Source organism: Dasypus novemcinctus, chromosome 12 (assembly GCF_030445035.2).
Source record: "Dasypus novemcinctus isolate mDasNov1 chromosome 12, mDasNov1.1.hap2, whole genome shotgun sequence".
Lineage (NCBI taxonomy): Eukaryota > Metazoa > Chordata > Mammalia > Cingulata > Dasypodidae > Dasypus > Dasypus novemcinctus.
Window position 1 is genome coordinate 37,680,904 of NC_080684.1, and position 20,214 is coordinate 37,701,117.

A 20,214-nucleotide genomic window follows, 5' to 3' on the forward strand; every position below is an offset into this window, starting at 1 on the left:
CCTGAGGAGGAAACTAGTTTGATGAGGGCCTCCAGTTGGCTCTTTCCCTTCCTCTCCGAGTCCTGTGACTGTGAGTCAGTGTCAGGGCCTCGCCAAGTTGCTGGAGAGCCATGTTCCTGTTCCTGTGCCTCGCTCCCACCCCGCCCCCTGCGAGGAAACGGGCCCTAATCTAATCCCTGAGGGTAAGGGGTGGGCAGAATGCCAAGGCAATCTACCTGTCGCTGTGGGGGGCAAAATAATCCCCGCCCGTGTGAGGGCAGCTCTTGGGGGCTGGTCTCAGCTGAGGACGTGTAGGCCAAAGACGGCTTTACGTGCCGGGGAAGTTGGTGGCTGTAGAGTGCAAGGTTGGGGTCCTGGAGAGTCACTGCCTTGGAAATTTTCCACTTTTGCAAGAGTCAGTGTTGGAATTCGGAGCGGGTAGTGGTGGGTGGAAGCCAGTGGGTCCCGCAGAGGAGGCATCCGGAGAGGGCCAGCAGGAGGGCCTGCCCTGGCCCTCCTGCCTCCCGCAGCGCTGCCACTCTCGCCCCATCCCCCTGTTTTCGGCCCCCCCTTGGCCTCTTCCATCGCCTCCAGAACCGTGGCGCAGGCCGAGCGTGGGCACCTGGTCTACAGCTTCCCCACCCCCACGCTTCTGAAGCTGCTGTTTTTTCTCAGCCGTGCCCCAGTTTACCTTCAGGATCCTTTGCTGGCCCTCCCCCTGTGCACTCTCCTCCAGCCCCGTATCGGATTCCACCCTCCTGATTTTCCCTAGGACAGGAGGAAATTGAGCAATAGGAACACTGAAGAAACGGGGATGGGGGCAAGTAGAGGAAGTCTGGCCACGTCACTGGTTCCCAACCTGGTGCCACCATGGACCTTTCCTTTTCTAGAGACCCCCTATGTTGAAATACTTTTCTCTCAAACTGGATTTATTGATGACTTTTCCATTTTTAAATCTGTGTAACATGTACAGCTTCCAGCCAGGACTTCTGGTTAGCCTGGGGTAACTACAGTTACCACGTAAAGTTGATACAAGCCCAGCCAAAAGCAAAGATGTGTGGTGTTTTAACCGGCCTGGCACGCTCCTCTCGGGTAAACATCTCTATATTGGAGTGAGCTAGTTAGTGGAACTGTGCTCGCTGCCTTGTGCCACCTCAAGATGGTCGCGGTTCTGGGAGGGATGGAGTGAGGGCAGCCTGTCAGTCAACTGTCTACCCACGCTGCCTCAGTACCTCCGGGCACTGACCATGACCCGGCACGGGCCTGGGGGTGTGTGAGGCCACTCAGAAAGACGTGTGGGAAGATGACAAAGAATCCAAGAGCAGATGTAGTGATGCTGGAGGCAACTCCTACAAGTGCTCAGGGAAGGGAGCCAGCCGTCGCTTGGGTGGTGAAGAAAACGCCCCAAGAGAGGCAGGTGCTGCGACAGCAGAGGGTGGGTACGCCCGTGGGAGCATCCGTCCCCTAGAGCTCTTTGTTCACCCTCTCCAGACGTGGAACAGATGGCCATCGACTGGCTGACTGGCAACTTCTACTTTGTGGATGACATCGACGATAGGATATTTGTCTGCAATCGAAATGGGGACACGTGCGTGACCTTGTTAGACCTGGAGCTCTACAATCCCAAGGGCATTGCGCTGGACCCTGCCATGGGGTGAGAACAGTGGGGCAGGGGCTCCGGAAGCGGGGGAGGCCGAGGCCACCGCAAAGGGCGGGGGGGCCTGGCGCCCAGGTCCCGTTTAACACGCCGCCTGCCCGCAGGAAGGTGTTTTTCACTGACTACGGGCAGATCCCAAAGGTGGAGCGCTGTGACATGGACGGGCAGAACCGCACCAAGCTGGTCGATAGCAAGATCGTGTTTCCACACGGCATCACGCTGGACCTGGTCAGCCGCCTGGTCTACTGGGCCGACGCCTACCTGGACTACATCGAGGTGGTGGACTACGAGGGCAAGGGCCGGCAGACCATCATCCAGGGCATCCTGGTGAGGGGGCTGTCGTCTGGGGCTCCTGGGCGGGGCCTTCCGGCGAGGGGAACCGTTGTCCAGGGCACCCGGGGGGTGGAGGGACGGACGGACGGATGATGTGGGAGTACGGCTGCCGCCAGCCCTATGATGGGCGGGCCTTGGGCTCGAGCTCTTCAGGGAAGACGGGGTACGGCTTCCACTCTGACAGGAGCTACGATTTGAGAGTGGGCTTTTACTTCCTTTTTCCTTAAAATCCTTGTAACACCACCCCGGATGGGGTTTGGAGCAGGCAGGTGGCTTAGTTCCCTTTTGGCAGATGAATAAATCAAGAGCGCAAAGAGGTTAAGTGATTTGCCTGAGGTGACATAACTGGGAAATAGGACTTGAACGGGTTCTAGAAGCCCTGCCGGCTCCAGGAAGCACCTCCGCTCTGGGATAATTAGGGTGATCAGACATCCCAGTTTGTCTGGGACGGTCCTTGTGTCAGCCCAGAAAGTCCCGCGAACAGCAAGCCCCTCAGTACTGGGCGGCAGGGATGGCTGGTCCCCCAGGTGAGCTGGGGGGTGGGGGGCTATTAGAAGCTGCTCAGAGCCTCGAGGGTGGGGGCTGGAGTCGGGGAAGGATGTTCTCTGTGGTGGAGTTTGAGCCCGAATTGAATTCATTCTGAAATCATTAAAGCACCTACTATGTGTCTAGTTCTCTTAGGGTCTGGGTAGAGTAGGTGGGATAAGTCCACAAATCACCTCACTCTGCACTGGATAGCACCCAAGACAGTATGGACGGAGAGACCCTCTCTGGTTAGAAGGATCCAGAAGCTTTCAAAGAGCTGCTCTGTGGAGGCACGGTGGGGTTTTGATGGGCAGAGCTCTCAGGGGCGAGATAGGCCAGCCAGAGGAGACGGGGGTAAAGCACGGAGCTAAAAAGGCAGCTGTGGAGTGGATTCGGGAATGCGGGTAAGAGGCTTGGGGGGGAGCTGAGGGAGGGAAGGCGCCCTGCTCATCGCGGGTCGGCCGTGTCTGCCTGCCTCAGATCGAGCATCTGTATGGCCTGACGGTGTTCGAGAATTACCTCTACGCCACCAACTCGGACAACGCCAACGCCCAGCAGAAGACAAGCGTGATCCGCGTGAACCGCTTCAACAGCACCGAGTACCAGGTCGTCACCCGCGTGGACAAGGGCGGCGCCCTCCACATCTACCACCAGCGGCGGCAGCCCCGAGGTGAGCGGGCCCGCAGCCCTCCCGAGCTGGCCCTGGGCCCGCGGGATCACCGTCCCTCCAGGGCCCCTCCCGTGGGAGCCCTGATTCTTTCTTCCCTGCCCGCTCCTGCTGGCCATCGACCCCAGGCCCCCCAGCGGCCCCTGCCGGCCTCTGACTGCCCCCTTGTCCTCCAGATCCCGGCCATAGGGCCCCTCCTGGGTTGCCCCTGCCAGGCTGGAGCAGAAGCACCTGGCCACGGAGGGGCCACGGTGTGACCCCCCTGCCCCCCCGCCAGAGCGTCTGAGGCTACGCCGTGGCAGGGGAGAGCCATTCCAGACGTGTGGCCTCCAAATCCTAAAATGGGCCAACAGGACAAAGACCACAGCAGGGGGAGTGGCCAGTTCAGGGAGGCCCCCGCAAGGCCTGGGCAAGGGGGCTCTGGGGGTGCTGACCGCCTCCCCGCCTGCCCCCAGTGAGGAGTCACGCCTGTGAGAACGACCAGTACGGGAAGCCGGGTGGCTGCTCCGACATCTGCCTGCTGGCCAACAGCCACAAGGCTCGGACCTGCCGCTGCCGCTCCGGCTTCAGCCTGGGCAGTGACGGGAAGTCGTGCAAGAGTGAGTGACGGGGAGGGTGCACGTGGCTGCCGGGATGGGGGGGTCCTGACCTGTCTCCCCCCTGCCCGCCTGCACCTTTCTGAGATGCAGAAAAAATTGAGGAGCTTACCAACACTCCACCCCTAGTGAGGGCTGGAGGCGCGATTGAGCCCACATCCAAGAGCAGGCCTTGTCCCACCACCCCACTCAGGCACCCGAGAAGACTGCAAACTGGTTCATTCATTCATTCGGCAAGTACTTACTGAGCACCTACACACATCTGACACTGCTCTGGCAAGGGGGACTCAGCAGAGAAAAAGATAGATGTCGTCCCTGCCCTCGGGGGGCTTCTATCCTGGTGGAGCAGCCAGACAAGTGTAACTTCACGTGGTGATAGGTGTTATGAAGGAAATAAAGCAGAGAATAGAGTTAGGGCTCCGTTTTAGAGAACGTAGTCAGAGAATGCCTCTCTGAGGAGATGGCATTTGAGCCAAGCTCTCGTGGAAGTAAAGAAACAAACCAGTGACTACCTGAGGGAAGAGCATTTCTGCCAGAGGGAATAGAAAGTGCAAAGGCTCTGAGGCTAGCGTGAGTGTGGCATGTTGGACAGACAGCACAGTGGCTGAAGTGGGGTGAGCGAGAGAGATGAAGGAGAGGTTGGATTATCTGTGTGGTGACCCATATAACAATTTGCCATTTTAACCATTCTCGAGTATACAATTCAGTGGCATTAATTTCCTTTACAGTGTTGTGCTACCATCACTACCTTCCATTATCAAATTTTTTCATCTCTTGGGGACCTTAGAGCAGGAAGTGATTGGACTTTTCACGTTGTAAAGGGAGCACACCAGCTCCTGGGTAGAAGATCGGCCTCAGGGGCGTGGCTAGGAGGCCACTTGAGTGGCCCCGCCAAGAAGTGCTGTGACAGAAGAGGTGGTGCAGGGTGATCAGATCCCACAGCATTTTGAAAGTTCACTTATGGGGCCTCTGGCTTCACTCCCGGGCAGTGGGCATGCCCCTCCTCCCCCGTTCCCACCCCTGGAGTGCCATGGACTCAGAGCTGGACCTGCCTGTGTGTGGTCTGTCCACCCCCCGCCCCAGCACCGGCGCAGCGGGCCCCGCGGCCCCCCGGCCGTGGCCCGGCAAGGCAGGGCGGTGGCCTGTGGGCGTCTGACTCCGTGTTCCCCCTTGTGCCTGCCCAGAGCCGGAACACGAGCTCTTCCTGGTGTACGGCAAGGGCCGGCCCGGCATCATCCGGGGCATGGACGTGGGGGCCAAGGTCCCCGACGAGCACATGATCCCCATCGAGAACCTCATGAACCCCCGGGCCCTGGACTTCCACGCCGAGACCGGCTTCATCTACTTTGCCGACACCACCAGCTACCTCATCGGCCGGCAGAAGATCGACGGCACCGAGCGCGAGACCATCCTGAAGGACGGTAAGGGCCGCCCCCCCGGGGGGTGGGGGACTCCCAGCGGTCGGCCCGGCGCCCACACTGCTCCGGGGCCTGGCGCCCTCTCAGCGCGGACAGTCCCCTGCTCGCTGGCCGGCTGGGCTGGTTGCTATGGAGATGCGGGGATAGACAGCTCGACCCCCGCATGACCTGCTTCTTGGCTGAGCCAAAAAGAGTCAGGAGGATGGATGGGCCGGGCAGCGCGGGCCATCCCTGCCAGCCCTGGGGAGAACTCGGGGTCTCCACCTTGGCTCGCGGCCCTGGAGCTCCGCACAGCACAGCCTGGGAGGGGCTGCTCACACGCAGGCTCTGCGGGGAGGCCCGCCAGGCTGCCGAAGGCCGAGTGCTCACGTGCCCTGAGAAGATGGTGTTTAATGAACTGAACCCAGGTTTTCCTTCCAGCTTAGGGGTTCTTAACTTTTTTTGTTCCGTGGACCCCTTTGCCAGTCAGGTGCAAACCACAGACCCCTCGCTAAGTCCACACTACCCTGGGTATTATTTAACAAATACGTCACATCTGCACCAACACGTCTACACGCAAGTAATATTTTTTGAATTCCAATTCAAACTCACGAACCCCCAGTTAAGGACCCCTGCAGCTGCACGGGCAGGTCAGCAGCGCGTCGTCCTCTAACCCCCGTCTGTGCACACGCCTGAGCAAGATGAGCTCTGCCCCTTCCCTGCTGATGTTAGGAACTCACAGTCCTGTCCCTAAGCCCCCAGGATAGGCTCCCTGGCCAGTCACCACCCTTTGCCCCGGCCCCCACCCCACCACGGCTCAGAGAACCTCAGCAGTCAGCAAGTCATAAGACTTGGAGGAAATCAAAAGTAGCTCCTCATCAGGAAAAGATCAGGGTTCCCTGGACCGGGGGAACTGCTATTTAAAGGACACTTGAGACTCAGCCTTTGGCTCAGTGAAAAATCACTTCCTAATTTATTCATTCTGTTAGTTCAGGATTTTTAGCCTGGGACGTGGCGTCACACGTCGGCCTAGCCCATGTGCAGGCCCGGGCTTGCCCTCCCGCGACCGCCCCTGCTGACCCCGCGGGTTTACGGGTCACCATGTGCCGCTTCAGGGGACTCTGTGACTCAGCACAGATGTGCGGACATAGCCGGTCCTCCCCGGGCCGTCCTGCCGCCTCCCCTGCCCGTCACCTGCCCAGGGCATTGCCTGCCTGGCCTGAGGTGCTCAGAGGAGCACGTGGTCTGGAGGATGAGGGAAGACGTTGTCACTCTCCCCCGCAGCGATCCACAATGTGGAGGGTGTGGCCGTGGACTGGATGGGGGACAATCTGTACTGGACGGACGATGGGCCCAAGAAGACCATCAGTGTGGCCAGGCTGGAGAAGGCTGCTCAGACGCGCAAGACCTTGATCGAGGGCAAGATGACACACCCCAGGGCCATCGTGGTGGATCCGCTCAACGGGTGAGCCCCCACAGGGCCTCGGGGTGGGCGGGGCCGGGGACTGTGTGAGTCTCAGAAATGGGGGGTGGATAAGTCAGAGAGCTCAGTTTGTGGGTCGGGGAGGGTGGCTGAGGCGGGGCCACGTGAGAGCAAGGGTTCCTGTCTGCAGGGGAATGGAGTGATGCTTTCCACACAGCAGTACAAAGCGGACCCTGTCCCTCCCAGCACAGGCTGGCTCCTCTTGCCCTTCGATGGGAGCCATGTGCCTTCTCAGGCCCGCACGGCCCGCGAGGCCTGTGCCCGGCAACCTCTCTGGCCTCAACTGCACCTCACTCGTTGCACTTGGAGGTTCAAGTGGTGTTTTAGTTTGCCGAAGCGCTGCCAATGCCAAGTACCAGAAATGGGTTGGCTTTTATAAAGGGGACTTATTTAGGGTAAAAACTTAAAGTCTTCCAAGGCCATGAAAAGTCCAACTCGAGGCACCCTAAGAGATGCTTTCTCACCAAAGTCAGCCGCTGCGCGGGGAAGCAAGCTGGCGGCCGAGCTCTGCTGAGGGCCCCACCTTCCTGCAGCCGCAGGCAAGCCAGGCGAGGGGCCGGCCTCTTTCTGGGCCTCCTCTCTGTCTCCACAGCTCCGCTTTCTTCCAGAGTTCAGCTGCCAGCTCTCAGGCAAAGGGCTCATCTCTCCCAGGGCCTCGGCTCTTTGAGCCTCGCGGGGGCTTCTCCTTGCGGGGGCTTCTCCTTGCGGCTCAGCTGTGGGCGAAACTGGAGTCCTTTCTCCCATGGCAGGATCAAACACGGCGGCTTCCTTTATCGTGTGGGTGTTGTTATCAGACCCAGCAAGAGGTAGAGACTTAACCTGAGTCCACCTCACTGACAGAGTCCAACTGAGAGGGTCTCCAAACTCCCCTACTTTCGCAGGCCTGGCTCCTCAGCCTTCAGATCTCAGCTCAGATGCTGACTCCTCAGAGAGACCGTCCACGATCACCCGCTCCTGCCCTCACCCCACCTGCCACCTGGCCCCTCTCCCGCCATCACCCTGTTTCATGCCCTTCGTGACATTGATCACTCGTCCCCTGACCTTGTTGACTGGCTTGTTTCTTGCCTGTCTCCCCAGTGGAAGGCAAGCTCCACGAGAGCCGGGGCCTTGGCCCGCTTGGCCTCTGCTGGGTCCCTGAGGGCCAGAATAGAGCCCAGCGTAGAGCGGTGTCGATGAATGTTTGTTGACTGAGGAATGAATGATGAGATGTGTGGTCCAGGGGTGAGCAGGGCAGGGAGTCTGCCGGGAGGGGCTCTAGGGATACCCTGGACAGTTGGTGGCAGGGCTGGCCCCTCTGGTGCTGACCGACCCCCACCCACAGGTGGATGTACTGGACGGACTGGGAGGAAGACCCCAAGGACAGTCGGCGAGGGCGGCTGGAGAGGGCCTGGATGGATGGCTCCCACCGAGACATCTTCGTCACCTCCAAGACGGTGCTGTGGCCCAATGGGCTGAGCCTGGACATCCCTGCTGGGCGCCTCTACTGGGTGGACGCCTTCTATGACCGCATCGAGACCATCCTGCTCAATGGCACAGACCGGAAGGTGGGCAGGCGTGTGCCTTTGGGCGTGGCCAGACCACGTTTGGGTGTGGATGAGGCTCTGCGTGTCCGGGCCCGTGGGTGTCATGTGTGTCTCCTGCGTCCCTCTGGATGGCTGCATCCGGGGCTGCTGTAGCTCATGTGCTGTGCTCTTGTCTGAGGGCTGCCTCTGTTACTTTGTGGCCACGTCCGTGCATTGTCTTGACCACACACATGCACATCTCTGTGTCTGGAGGGCCCACGCCACACCTGGTGTGTGTCTGTCTGTTGCCTCCACACCTAGAGGCAGCACCCAGTGGCTCTGCGCCGTGCATCGTGTGCCCGTCTGGGCGTGTGGGCCGTGATGCGTGAGTCCCATCCTGCTCCAGCCCCCGACCACCTCCGTGGTCTCGTTTCTCCCCACCCCCTGCCTCCAGCACTGCACAGCTTGTTCCCAGCACCTGGCGTGGCCCGGCTGTTTCTGTGCCACTGCTCAGGCGGTCGTTTCCGCCCAGAAAGCCCACCCTGGCTCCCCGGCCCCAGGGGCCTCCTCTCGGAGGCTGTCTCCAAGCTCTTCTTTACCAGATCCCCGTGTGTCCCCTTCATGAGACAACGAGCAGGTTGAGGGCAGAGATGTGTTTTTCATCCCTTAGCGCCCACCACCACTTGGCCCTGGTGAATGTTTGTTGGAGGCAGAAGTGAATGGATGGGTCCTGGCTGTCTGCTCTCTGCTCAGTGCTGTGTGTGTATGTGCGCCTGAGGACATTTGAGTGTATGTGCATGTGAGGACGTCTGAGTGTGTGCGCATAAGGACGTTTCTGAGTGTGCGCGCCTGGGGACGGCTGAGTGTGCGCGCCTGAGGACGTCTGCGTGTGTGCGCCTGAGGACGTCTGGGTGTGTGCACGCCTGAGGACGTCTGCGTGTGTGCACCTGAGGACGTCTGGGTGTGTGCACACCTGAGGACGTCTGCGTGTGTGCGCACCTGAGGACGTCTGAGTGTGTGCGCATGAGGACGTCTGAGTGTGGGCGCCTGAGGACGTCTGCGTGTGCGCGCCTGGGGACGGCTGAGTGTGCGCGCCTGAGGATGTCTGCGTGTGTGCGCCTGAGGACGTCTGAGTGTGTGCGCACCTGAGGACGTCTGAGTGTGTGCACACCTGAGGACGTCTGAGTGTGTGCACACCTGAGGACGTCTGCGTGTGTGCGCCTGAGGACGTCTGAGTGTGTGCGCGCCTGAGGACGTCTGAGTGTGTGCGCGCCTGAGGACGTCTGCGTGTGTGCGCGCCTGAGGACGTCTGCGTGTGTGCGCCTGAGGACGTCTGAGTGTGTGCGCGCCTGAGGACGTCTGAGTGTGTGTGCGCCTGAGGACGTCTGAGTGTGCGCGCCTGAGGTCGTCTGAGTGTGTGTGCGCCTGAGTGTGTGTTCATGCGTGTGTGCTGTTGGGGAGACAGGAATGATTGTGAACGAGCCCAAGAGAGGAGAGGATCGCTCGCCCTCAGCGTCCTTGCTGGCTCAGCTTCTGGGCTCCGGGCCTGGCATCCAGGGCGCATCTCAGTGTTTGCAAACTCGTCACCCCAGGGCGTCCCGGGCCAGTGCTGGAAATGAGACCCTTATCTAGCATCCAGGGCGGGAACAGCAAGGACCCCCGTGCTCCTCGGGCCCCTCTGGGCCCCCCAGCTGCCCAGTAGCTTCCCCTCCCTCCCTAGATTGTGTACGAGGGTCCTGAGCTGAACCACGCCTTCGGCCTCTGTCACCATGGCAACTACCTCTTCTGGACCGAGTACCGGAGTGGCAGCGTCTACCGCCTGGAACGGGGCGCAGCGGGTGCCGCCCCTACCGTGACCCTCCTGCGCAGCGAGCGGCCCCCCATCTTTGAGATCCGCATGTACGATGCCCAGCAGCAGCAAGGTACCCCCAGAGCTGGGGCTGGGGCGGGGGCCTGGGGGCGGGGTGGGGCTGGCCCAGGCCTGGCTCCTCTGGAGGTGAAGGCGCTCCCCCAGGACTGGGAGAAGAGAGGCCGTCCAACCCAGCGCTGCGCGCCGCGCCCCGTCCACAGCTTCTCTCCTTCATCGTGCTCTTCTTCCTCTCTCCTCCCTCGCTGTCTCCTCATTTTACTGTGTCTCCCCTCCCCACCCTTCCCGGGCCTTTCCTGTCCTGGCCACAACCCACCCCCCATCTCTCCCGTGGCCCCTCCCCCGCAGTGGGCACCAACAAATGCCGCGTCAACAATGGCGGCTGCAGCAGCCTGTGCCTGGCCACGCCGGGGAGCCGCCAGTGCGCCTGCGCGGAGGACCAGGTGCTGGACGCGGACGGCGTCACCTGCTTGGGTGAGGGGCCCGGGCGGGCGGGAAGGGGCCACCCCAGGGGGAGAGGGCCACAGGGGAGGCTCCGGGGTCCTGGTCGGATGAAGGGGGGGCCCTGTGGCGGGCGGTAGGAAGCGAGGGATGGGGGTGGGAGAAGGCTCCGGGGGCCGGGGATGGAAGCCTGGCTCTTTGGAGAGGCTCAGGAGGGCGTGAGGTTAGGGGAAACTGAGCGAGAAAGTGGACAGCCATGTCAGGAGGAAAATATTCTTTAGCTGCATTTAAATGTTTCCCCATTGCTAAAATAATACAACAATAGCTCAAAATTTTAGAAATTAGCTATTTTAAAAATGGAAAATAAGTGTTGGAGAGGAAGTGGAGAAACTGGCACTCCTGTGCATTGTTGTTGGGAATGTGAAGTGGGGCAGCCACTGTGCAAAGGAATCTGGTGGTTCCTTGAAAGTTAAGTACGGATTACCACATGACCTGGCAGTTCCACTTGTAGGTCTCAAGCCACTACTTGCACCCAAATGTCCGTCCGCGGATGGGCGGCTAAACAAATGTGGTGGTGCACGCTCTGGAGCACTATCTGGCCGTAAGAAGGGAGGAAGGTGCAGACGTGGTGCAATATGGAAGGACCTTGAAAACACGGTCAGGGAAACAAGCAAGGCACGTAGGACAGGGACTGATGAGGAGTGAATATTATATCACTTATCAAAGATGCCTGGAAATAGCAGCTTCACAGACAGAGTAGATTAGAGGTTACTAGGGTTGGGGGTGGGGGAAGGGGTGTAGGTATGGTGGGTATGGGGTGTTCGTAAATAAAATTAATTGTTTAAAAATTGACAACTAGAGAGGAGCTCAAAAGCCCAAATCCCACCAGCAAACACCACCGAGGACCAGCACTGTGGTAACCTGAGCTCCAGCTTGTTCTTAGGGGGTATTGCTGGTGTTTTCTCCATAGCTGTAAGCACACCATGTATAAAATGTGTTCAGCCTTTTTCAGATCATATGTCATAAGCATTTTCTATGTTGTTATAGCATCATTTATTAAACAGCCTTGTTTTTTAATAAAAGTTGGTCATGCTCACCATAAAAATAAATAATATAGAAAAGCAGAAAGTAGAAAGTACGGTTCACCCCAAATCCCACCACCTATTGTTAGCATTTTGGGGGGCATCCCCCCCAGCATTTCCCCATGTATTTAATTTTACACAAGTAGGATTGTGCAGCACACCCACTGTTCTGTTTCCTGGTGTTTTCACTTGACAATATGTAGGCATCATTTTTAAAAAACACTTTTTATTTTAAAATAATTTCAAATTTACAGGACAGTGGCAACAATAATACAGAACCCACACAGAGAACATGAATCCAACCCCCAACCCAGATCCACCAACTCTTTAACATTTTGCCACATTGAAACATTTTCAATAGCTGGAATATGTTTCATTTAGTAAGTATTCCGTCACTTACTCAGCCTCTTTTTTACCATTGGACGGTTAGGTCGTTTCCAATTTTTTTGTTGCAATCAAAGCCAACCTTTGTTGAGCACTGTGTGCTGGGCACTGCTCTAAGTCTAAGCCTTTCCTGGGCGTAACTTACTGCTTAACAACAGCCCTGCGGGGAAGGGATTTTAATCTCCCCCATTTTATAGATGAAGAAACCGAGGCCTAAAGTTAGAGGAGGAATTCGAACCCAGGGCCCAGCTCTTAATCAGCCCCTCTGCTATTTCTCACAGTTTTGTGCCCCCCCCCCTTTTCCAGATGGTTTCCTTAGGGTAGAAATCCTGAGGCGGAAGGAAATAGGTCTGTAGGACATCAGTGTGTGGCTGTGGCGGGGAGCACCCAAGGTCGAGGGGAACAAGAGCATAACGGGGCGGGTTCTCCAGGAGCTGAGGGGTCAGCGTCATGGAAAGCGTCTACATGGGCATCGAGATCACCAAGAAGTGATACGGGCGAGCGTGCTCCTGTGCCAGGAGCCGAGACCCCTCGCGGGGGTGGAGCAGCCTGGGGGACAGGTGGCAGGGGTGGGTGCAGTCTGATCACAGCAAAGTCAAGGCTGGTTTCGCAGGAGGGAGAATAGCCAGGAAGCCGTAGTGAGGGCAAGGAGGACCCACCCCACTGCAGGCCCGGCGGGCCGCGGGCTGCGGGAGGGAACGGTCACCGCGGAACCCCGGGGTCCTTCCTGGGGAGAAGGGTGTGCGGGGCTGCAGGGCTGGAGACGGGCTGGCAGTCCTGGGCATTTGGAAGTCACCGGTGGGAATACAAAGGGCACGATTCTCCTGCCAGCAGTCCAAGACCCCCCCAGCGGTGGTGAGGCCGTGAAGGCTGGGAGAGCGGAGTCCGCAGAGCTGGGGGGCTGTCTTCGCCCCTGCCAGGGACCAGGGCAGGGCCAGGGGCGTCCCAGGGCATCTCCCGGGGGAGGGGTGGTGGTTCATGGAGATGGCGGGGAGAGGCCTGCTTGGTGGTGGCAGGAGTACGGGGCCTGGGCACCCATGCCGCGATCTGGCCTGACCCTCTGCTCCTCCTGCCCCGTGGTGCCCACAGCGAACCCCTCCTACGTGCCCCCGCCCCAATGCCAGCCGGGCGAGTTTGCCTGTGCCAACAGCCGCTGCATCCAGGAGCGGTGGAAGTGTGACGGAGACAACGACTGCCTGGACAACAGCGACGAGGCCCCTGCCCTCTGCCGTGAGTCGCCCGCCCCTCTCCTGTGGATGCCCGGCCCGCGGGGCCTGGGCGGGGGGCTGGGGGCACCCCCCGCATGCTGACCGCTGGCCCCTGACCTCTTCCCGCTCCAGATCAGCACACCTGCCCCTCGGATCGGTTCAAGTGCGAGAACAACCGGTGCATCCCCAACCGCTGGCTCTGTGACGGGGACAACGACTGTGGGAACAGTGAAGACGAGTCCAATGCCACATGTTCAGGTGTGCAGGGGGTGGCAGGGATAGGTGGGGAAGCCAGGCCCAGGAAGACCGAGGCACGAGAAGAGGGCAGAGGCTCAGGGCAGGGGGTGGGGTCCGAGCAGTGGCATGGTCTGCTGGCCCATTGCCCCGGGGGCCGGGGCAGGTGGGGGCTGAGGCTGCAGGGGCAGAATCCCAGCTCTAGATGGGAAACGGGGAGGTGGATCTTTTCCTTGGAGGCTCCCGGAGAGCCCTCGAGAGCCATGGGCGAAAGCACCCTGTTGAGAAATGGTTTTGAGACTCTTGGGAAGGCTTCCTGGTAGGAGAAAGCAGAAAAGGGCAGTAAGAGCAGGGGCCAGGGCCGCGCCGACTCACGCCCGCTCCCGTCTGCCAGCTCGCACCTGCCCACCCAACCAGTTCTCCTGCGCCAGTGGCCGCTGCATCCCCATCTCCTGGACGTGTGACCTGGACGATGACTGTGGGGACCGCTCAGACGAGTCGGCCTCGTGCGGTAAGAGGGAGCGGCGGGACGCGGGGAGGATAAGCCCACCAGAAGGTGCCCCGGGGGGAGGAGCGGGGCCCAAGCACGGCACCACGTCCCTGAGAACCCGGGGGTGCCATCAGCACGGTGGGGAGGATAACAGCACCGACATCACAGCCTTACGGGAGGGTCCAGAGCGCTCGGGGGTGAAAAGCACACGCGGCCTGTTTGGGAACCAGCAGGGGCAGGTCGGAGCGAGCCGTTTCCCACCCCTAGGCCTTCCCTCCCCCGTCTGACTGGGCGACAGACCGGGGTGGGCGTCCCCATGCCCACCCTGCTCCGTGCTGTGGTGCCGGGCAGTCTTGAGGGCGCCCCACTCACCTACTCTTTCTCCCTGACAGCCTATCCCACCTGCTTCCCCCTGACTCAGTTTACCTGCAACAACGGCAGATGTATCAACATCAACTGGCGCTGTGACAATGGTGAGAGCTTGCCTCCCTCCCCTGCCCTGCCTCCAAGGACAGCTGGCAGCTGCAGCCAGGCACTGGATGGGAGAAGGGGTTTTCAGAATCCAGCTGGGGCCTTGCCCCAACAGAGTGGAGCCCTGCTGGGTTGTCTGGGAGAAGAGTGCAGGAGCCAGAACGCTGAGAGGCATCTAGAAGGGGGAAGGGGACACCCTGCCCATCTGTCAGGGCCGCTCCTGCCCCAGGCAAGGCCTGAGCTGTCCATCCTAGGGGGGATTAGGGGGCCAGGGAGACGGGAGCGAGAAGGGCCAGAGGGGCAGAGCAAGAGAGCCCCATGCCTGACTCCCTTCTCCCTGCGATCCCCCATCTCCTGGAGCCCTGGTGCACCCTCCGGGCTCCGAGCTCGGAAGCCCACCTGGTGGTCAGCCACGGATCCGGTGATATCGGCCCTGGTCCGAGGGGCCCGCTGCGTGTGTAACGTGTGGCAGGTGGCGGGGGCGTGTGCCGTCTCGGGGCCCTGGGTGTGTCTTGTGCTGTGTCATGACGTGTTGGGCCAGGGCCTCCTTCCAACACTGTCGGTCGGTGCCACGTGTGCCCCTCGTCTGTGCCATGTCTCGCGTGCCAATGGCTGCCCTGGCGGTTTCTGTGTTTCAGAGAAGGATTGTGGGGACGGCTCTGACGAAAAGACCTGTCCTGAGCCTGCCGGTCAGTGCATAGAAGCACATGCACCATCACCCAGAGCCCCAGCCTGGCCTCAGGCCACCTCCAGGGCCTCCAGGCAGCCCCCCTGCCCCGAGAGTTCCCAGGACTCGAGGAAAAAGGAGAGAGGAAGAGACAGAGGGAGAAAGAGAGCAGTGGTGGGGCCAGGAGAGAGGCAGGCGAAACCAGGGAGAGAAAGAAAGCGGTGGAGGGGAGAGAAGGCGAGAGCGCAGGGGAGACCACTTGGAGGAGGGGAAGTGACCAAGAGGTGGGGCTAGACGGGAGAAAGAGGAGAGAAGTAAATCCTCTGGGGAAAAAGACAGGAACACAGCCCCAGAGCAGCCGGACCCGTCTTAGCAAGATCCCCTAAAGCAGGAGGGAAGGGCCAGCCCGAGGCCTGGAGGGCCGCCCGCTCAGGCACCCTGGCACTGCCCAGAGCGGCCCCGACTGGCCCGCCGCTGACCCCCACGGAGAGTGGCCCCACCTGCCCGCACTCAGGGTGGGGGCAGGGGTCGGTTGAGCCCTCCCTGCCCCGGCAGAGGGATCGCCCACACACCTCCCACTTCTCTCCCTCCGAGACGAGAAATCCCTGCCCCTCCCCAGAAGCAAGCAGACCCCGCGCCCACACACTGCCCAAGGCGGGAAAGATCGTTTCCTGCCCCCCAGCCCCCGCCCTTCCAGTGCGTGGGGAAGGGGCCCTCCTGGAGCCCCACCCCGCCCCCCTCCACGTGGGCCATGGTGCATGCTGCAGTCTATGCAGTTTCTGTGTGTTTTCTGTTTGTTATTTTCTTAGCGGGGGGTCAGGGTGGCCAGAGGGTGGGAATGGGCAGTTGGGAGTGGGGGCCCCAAGCTGAGGGGTCACAGAGAAGGTGGCTCTGCTGACCCCGCCTCCCCTTCGCTTGCCCTCCCTCCCGCGCCCCCAGACAACGATTGTGGGGACAACAGCGACGAGGCTGGCTGCAGCCACTCCTGCTCCAGCACCCAGTTCAAGTGCAACAGCGGGCGCTGCATCCCGGAGCACTGGACCTGCGACGGCGACAACGACTGCGGGGACTACAGCGATGAGACACACGCCAACTGCACCAACCAGGGTGGGCAGCTCGGGGCGCGGGGACGGGCTAGGGCTTATCCTTCCAGAGCTGCCCGTCCCGTGGGAGAGGGAGATTGCCCTCCTGCGCGTCGTGGCCTCACCGCCGGGCTTTGCAGCTGGGTGGCCTTGGGTTTGAGCTCCAGCCCTGCAACGTCTTATCTGGGTGGCCTTGAGCAAGTTGCTCGAGCTCTGCGAGTTCCACCTGCGTAGTGGGGATAATACTAGCACCAATTCACAGTGTTAGGTGAGGGCCCAGCGCGCTCAGGCTCGAAGAGCAGGTGCACGGGGCTTGTGTGGTACCCGTAGCCTGGAAACAGGACACCAGCGGGGGCAGAGCTGAGTGAGCACAGTGAGGGGCCGGCTCTGTGAGGGTCCTCGGGGCCAGCAGAGGGCTGGCCGGCTCGGCCCCATGCGGGCATGCTGCCTTCTCAGCTCTGGTCGGTTGCTCCCATGAGGAATTCAGGCCAGGGTCAGCCTGGCTCTGAGAGAAGCCAGAAAGGCAGGATCGTACGTGAAATCTACTCGTGTTTACACTCTGGCCACTGACGTCAGAGGTTACAAAGACAGTGCAGACTGAAATCCTACACAGGCCTGGTCTGGCCCCTGGGTCACAGCTTGGAAGCTGGTGTTCAGGTATGGGAACAGAATGAATGCCACGAGTCCAGCCCCAGGCGGGGGCACGGGAACGTCCCCAGGAGGCACGGAGCCGGCAACCAAGTCCCCAGGGCCCTCGAGGAGGGCTGGGGGCGTGGGACGCGTACCAGCGCCCTGGGCCCCCAGGAGGGCGCTGAGCCCCCAAGGCCATGAGATGTGGGAAGCGCTCCCTGCCCCTCGCCTTACCAGCCGGGCGAGCTTGGAGAGGTTGCTTCCTCTTAGCCTCAACTTCTCTATGAAGTGGGTGAGGCACTAGGGCCTGGCACACGGGAGCAGGGTGCTGCAGCCAGTAACTGTGACTGCACGGGCATGGTCTGGACCACCCAGGAAGAGGTGGGGCTTGCGCTGGGTCCTCTTGAAGGATTAGGCTGTGGGTAAGAGGACAAGAGGGAGGGCCTTCAGGGGCAGGTGGGAACCTACCGGGAAGAATCCGGGGCCAGGCGGGCCAGTCAGACGCAAGGGGTGGCCTCGTGTGGATGCGGTGACGAGGGGGGCGGCTGCCCACAGCAGGAGAGAGCAAGGCAGAGGCTTGGTCTGCAGCGCCAGTTGACTTCAGAAGGGTTCTGAAGCTGGAATGGGCTACGGGGTGGGAGGTGCTTTAGGAAGACAACCTGGAAAAGGATTAGAGTGCAAAGAGGGCCCGGGGCTCTGGGGAAGGGAAGGCAGCTAGAGGCTGGCAGGCACGAGGTGAACGTGGAGAGCAGGGTCATGGTGCAGCGTGGAGGGGCGCGCATGGAGCAGCTGCGGGAGCGGATAGCCCCACCTGCCCCTCCGGGCTGCACCCCTACCCAGGGTGCACCCATTCCTCTCGCAGCCTCCAGAGTTGGCTTCCCGTGGGCAGCCACCGGGAGCCTGAGGGCCCTTAGAGAACAGGAGCCGGGCCACGGCCCACCCTGCCCTCAGCCCGGCAGTGGCTCCCCACATACCTAGAACAAATGCTGAGCCCCTGCTGAGGCCTGCAGGGCCCTGCCAGCTCTGGCCCCCCGTACCTCTCTGGTTGGCCTGCCCGCCATTCATCTCCACGCTTGTTCTGCTCCAGCTGCCTCGGCCTCCTGGGCATCTTCTGATAGGCCCAGTGTAGTCTTAGCTCAGAGACTTTGCACTGGCTGTTCCCTCTGCCTGGCTCGTCCTCCACGCAAAAGTCTCCTGCTCAGGGGCCTTCCCTGACCGCCTTATCTAAGGCCTCATCGCCATCGTTTTCTAGCCTTTACCGGGCTTTGTCTCCACGGCATTTATCACGATCTACAGTGACATTCTGGATGTACATCTTTTGTCTCTGTCTCTCTCCACCACTAGAACCGAAGCCCTGTGAGATAACGGACTTTGTCTTTACTCTGTTGTTACCTACGACAGTGACTGGCACCTCGTAGGCGCTCAATCAGTGTTTGCAGCGTGAATGGTTGAAACAGGCTAGGCTAAAGGGCTGGAGGAGCCTTCGGACTCTGGCCCGGCAAATTGCTTACCCAGTCGAGATCTCGTCTGTGAAACGAGATTAGACAAAATGACGTCTGGGCCCTTGAGAGCGTCATGGCTCCTGACCTCCTGCTGAGTCAGTGCCTCCGAGCATCAGCAGGACCTCCGTGCCTGCCTCCACTGGCCCTGGGCTGGGCAGAGCGGGAGGTGCTGGGGAGGCAGGGACGGAAGCAGCTGGCGGGAGCCTCTCACACCCCCTGATGCCTTCTGCCTGCCCCCTGCAGCCACAAGGCCCCCTGGCGGCTGCCACAATGATGAGTTCCAGTGCCGGCTGGACGGGCTGTGCATCCCCCTGCGGTGGCGCTGCGATGGGGACACCGACTGCATGGACTCCAGCGATGAGAAGAGCTGTGAGGGGGTGACCCACGTATGTGACCCCAACGTCAAGTTCGGCTGCAAGGACTCAGGTGAAAAGGAGGACTGGAGGAAGCCTGGGTTGGGGCAGCGTGGGCAGGAGGAGACTGTTGAAAGCAGAGAGCAGTGGCAGGAGGGCACTGTGGGTTGGGGGTGGGGACAAGGCAACGGGCAGTGCAGAGAAAGCTTGTGTCCTTGTGTCTGCAGTGCGTAGGGGTAACTGCGAAGGGGCTGGGGCCTATCCAAAGGGCCCTGGGAACCAAAACCCTCACAAGAGCCGAACTCTGCACCTCCTGCAGACTCCTGCCTGCCTGTCTTATTGCTCATGAGAATTAGACAGAAAAAGCCTCAAGGTTCCTAGTGGACCCCAAGGCATTGCAGTCCTGACCCTATTATAAAATCCAGCTGGGTCTGGAAAGAAGGGCAAAGGGCATGGAGAGCCCCACTGCCCGGGCCTGGCCCCTCATACGACACCCATCTCTCAGCTCGGTGCATCAGCAAAGCATGGGTGTGTGATGGTGACAGCGACTGTGAAGATAACTCAGATGAGGAGAACTGTGAGTCCCTGGCCTGCAGGCCGCCCTCGCACCCCTGTGCCAACAACACCTCAGTGTGCCTGCCCCCCGACAAGCTGTGCGATGGCAACGACGACTGTGGAGACGGCTCAGATGAGGGCGAGCTCTGTGGTGAGGACCAGGCCCGGGCGGTGGCCCCAGACGGAGGAGAGGGGAGGGGGGCTGCGCCAGGGCCAGGGCAGGTAGGATGGGGCGGGCTCTGGGGGAGAGGTCTAAGATTAGGAGAGGGGAGCACTGGCTGCTGGGTAAGCGGTAGTCAGGGTAGTTATCAACAGCCAGTGTTGATTTAGGGCTCCCTGTGCTAAGCACCGCCTGCCGCTGTTAGGACGTCTATTCCATGTGGCAGTCCTAGAACACAGATGCCATTAAATCCCCCTTTTACAGATGAGAAGACTGAGGCACAGAGAGGTTAACTAACTTGCCCAGGGTCACACAGCTCCTAAAGCACTGTGGAGACAGAGCAGGGCAGCCCATTCCTGGAGGCACAGACCCCACCCATACCCATAACACATCACTACAGAGCAGGGGAGAGCGGGCACTCATGAAGGAGAGCACCGGGCCTGCGTGCTGATGTGGGTAGGGCAGGCGTCCCAGAGGCAGGGCTGTAGCTGGGTTCCCAGGACGGGTAGAACTGGCAGAGTGAGTGAAGGCAGGGCGGAGGGTATGCATTCAAGATCAAAGGAAACGAGGTGGATGGGGCCGGGGGCCGGGGAGGGCGGCACGCTGTGTCTCGGGGATGAGGAGCAGAGCATCCTTATCTCCTGCCGCTCCTCCTCCAAGCCTGGCAGAGCACTGGGTTCCTTCAAAGGAGAGGAACGGGAGATAAGGCAGTCTGGGGCTGGCCAGGGAGAGGTGCTGACAGGCCATCCGTCAGGGCAGCCAGCCGCTCAGGCTGGCAGGCCCCACGGCGCGTCAGGGGACACGGGCGGGGTCTTCCCTGCGGCTGCCCAAAGCACACCCAAATCGGGAGAGACCGAGAAAGGGGGCTGGGCGTAAGGACTCTCCCAGAGAGGAGGCAAAGAACCTGGCCCCAGCTGTGGGCCCAAGAAGGGGCGGGGAAATAGAGACC

The 20,214-nt window shown here is 60.6% G+C and overlaps 1 protein-coding gene across 1 annotated transcript in view; it reads left to right on the forward strand.

The window, feature by feature from the left end:
* Positions 1-20,214, forward strand: part of LRP1 (LDL receptor related protein 1) — a 79,303-nt gene that overhangs the window by 24,519 nt on the left and 34,570 nt on the right. The window contains exons 7-22 of the mRNA XM_058308298.2: positions 1,471-1,633; positions 1,741-1,963; positions 2,975-3,164; positions 3,617-3,760; positions 4,942-5,178; positions 6,439-6,619; positions 7,959-8,181; positions 9,860-10,061; positions 10,355-10,480; positions 13,003-13,143; positions 13,254-13,379; positions 13,750-13,866; positions 14,238-14,318; positions 15,923-16,090; positions 18,441-18,623; positions 19,056-19,256. Of these exons, the coding sequence (XP_058164281.1) occupies positions 1,471-1,633; positions 1,741-1,963; positions 2,975-3,164; positions 3,617-3,760; positions 4,942-5,178; positions 6,439-6,619; positions 7,959-8,181; positions 9,860-10,061; positions 10,355-10,480; positions 13,003-13,143; positions 13,254-13,379; positions 13,750-13,866; positions 14,238-14,318; positions 15,923-16,090; positions 18,441-18,623; positions 19,056-19,256 (2,706 nt within the window). The remainder of the gene's footprint in view (positions 1-1,470; positions 1,634-1,740; positions 1,964-2,974; positions 3,165-3,616; positions 3,761-4,941; positions 5,179-6,438; positions 6,620-7,958; positions 8,182-9,859; positions 10,062-10,354; positions 10,481-13,002; positions 13,144-13,253; positions 13,380-13,749; positions 13,867-14,237; positions 14,319-15,922; positions 16,091-18,440; positions 18,624-19,055; positions 19,257-20,214) is intronic.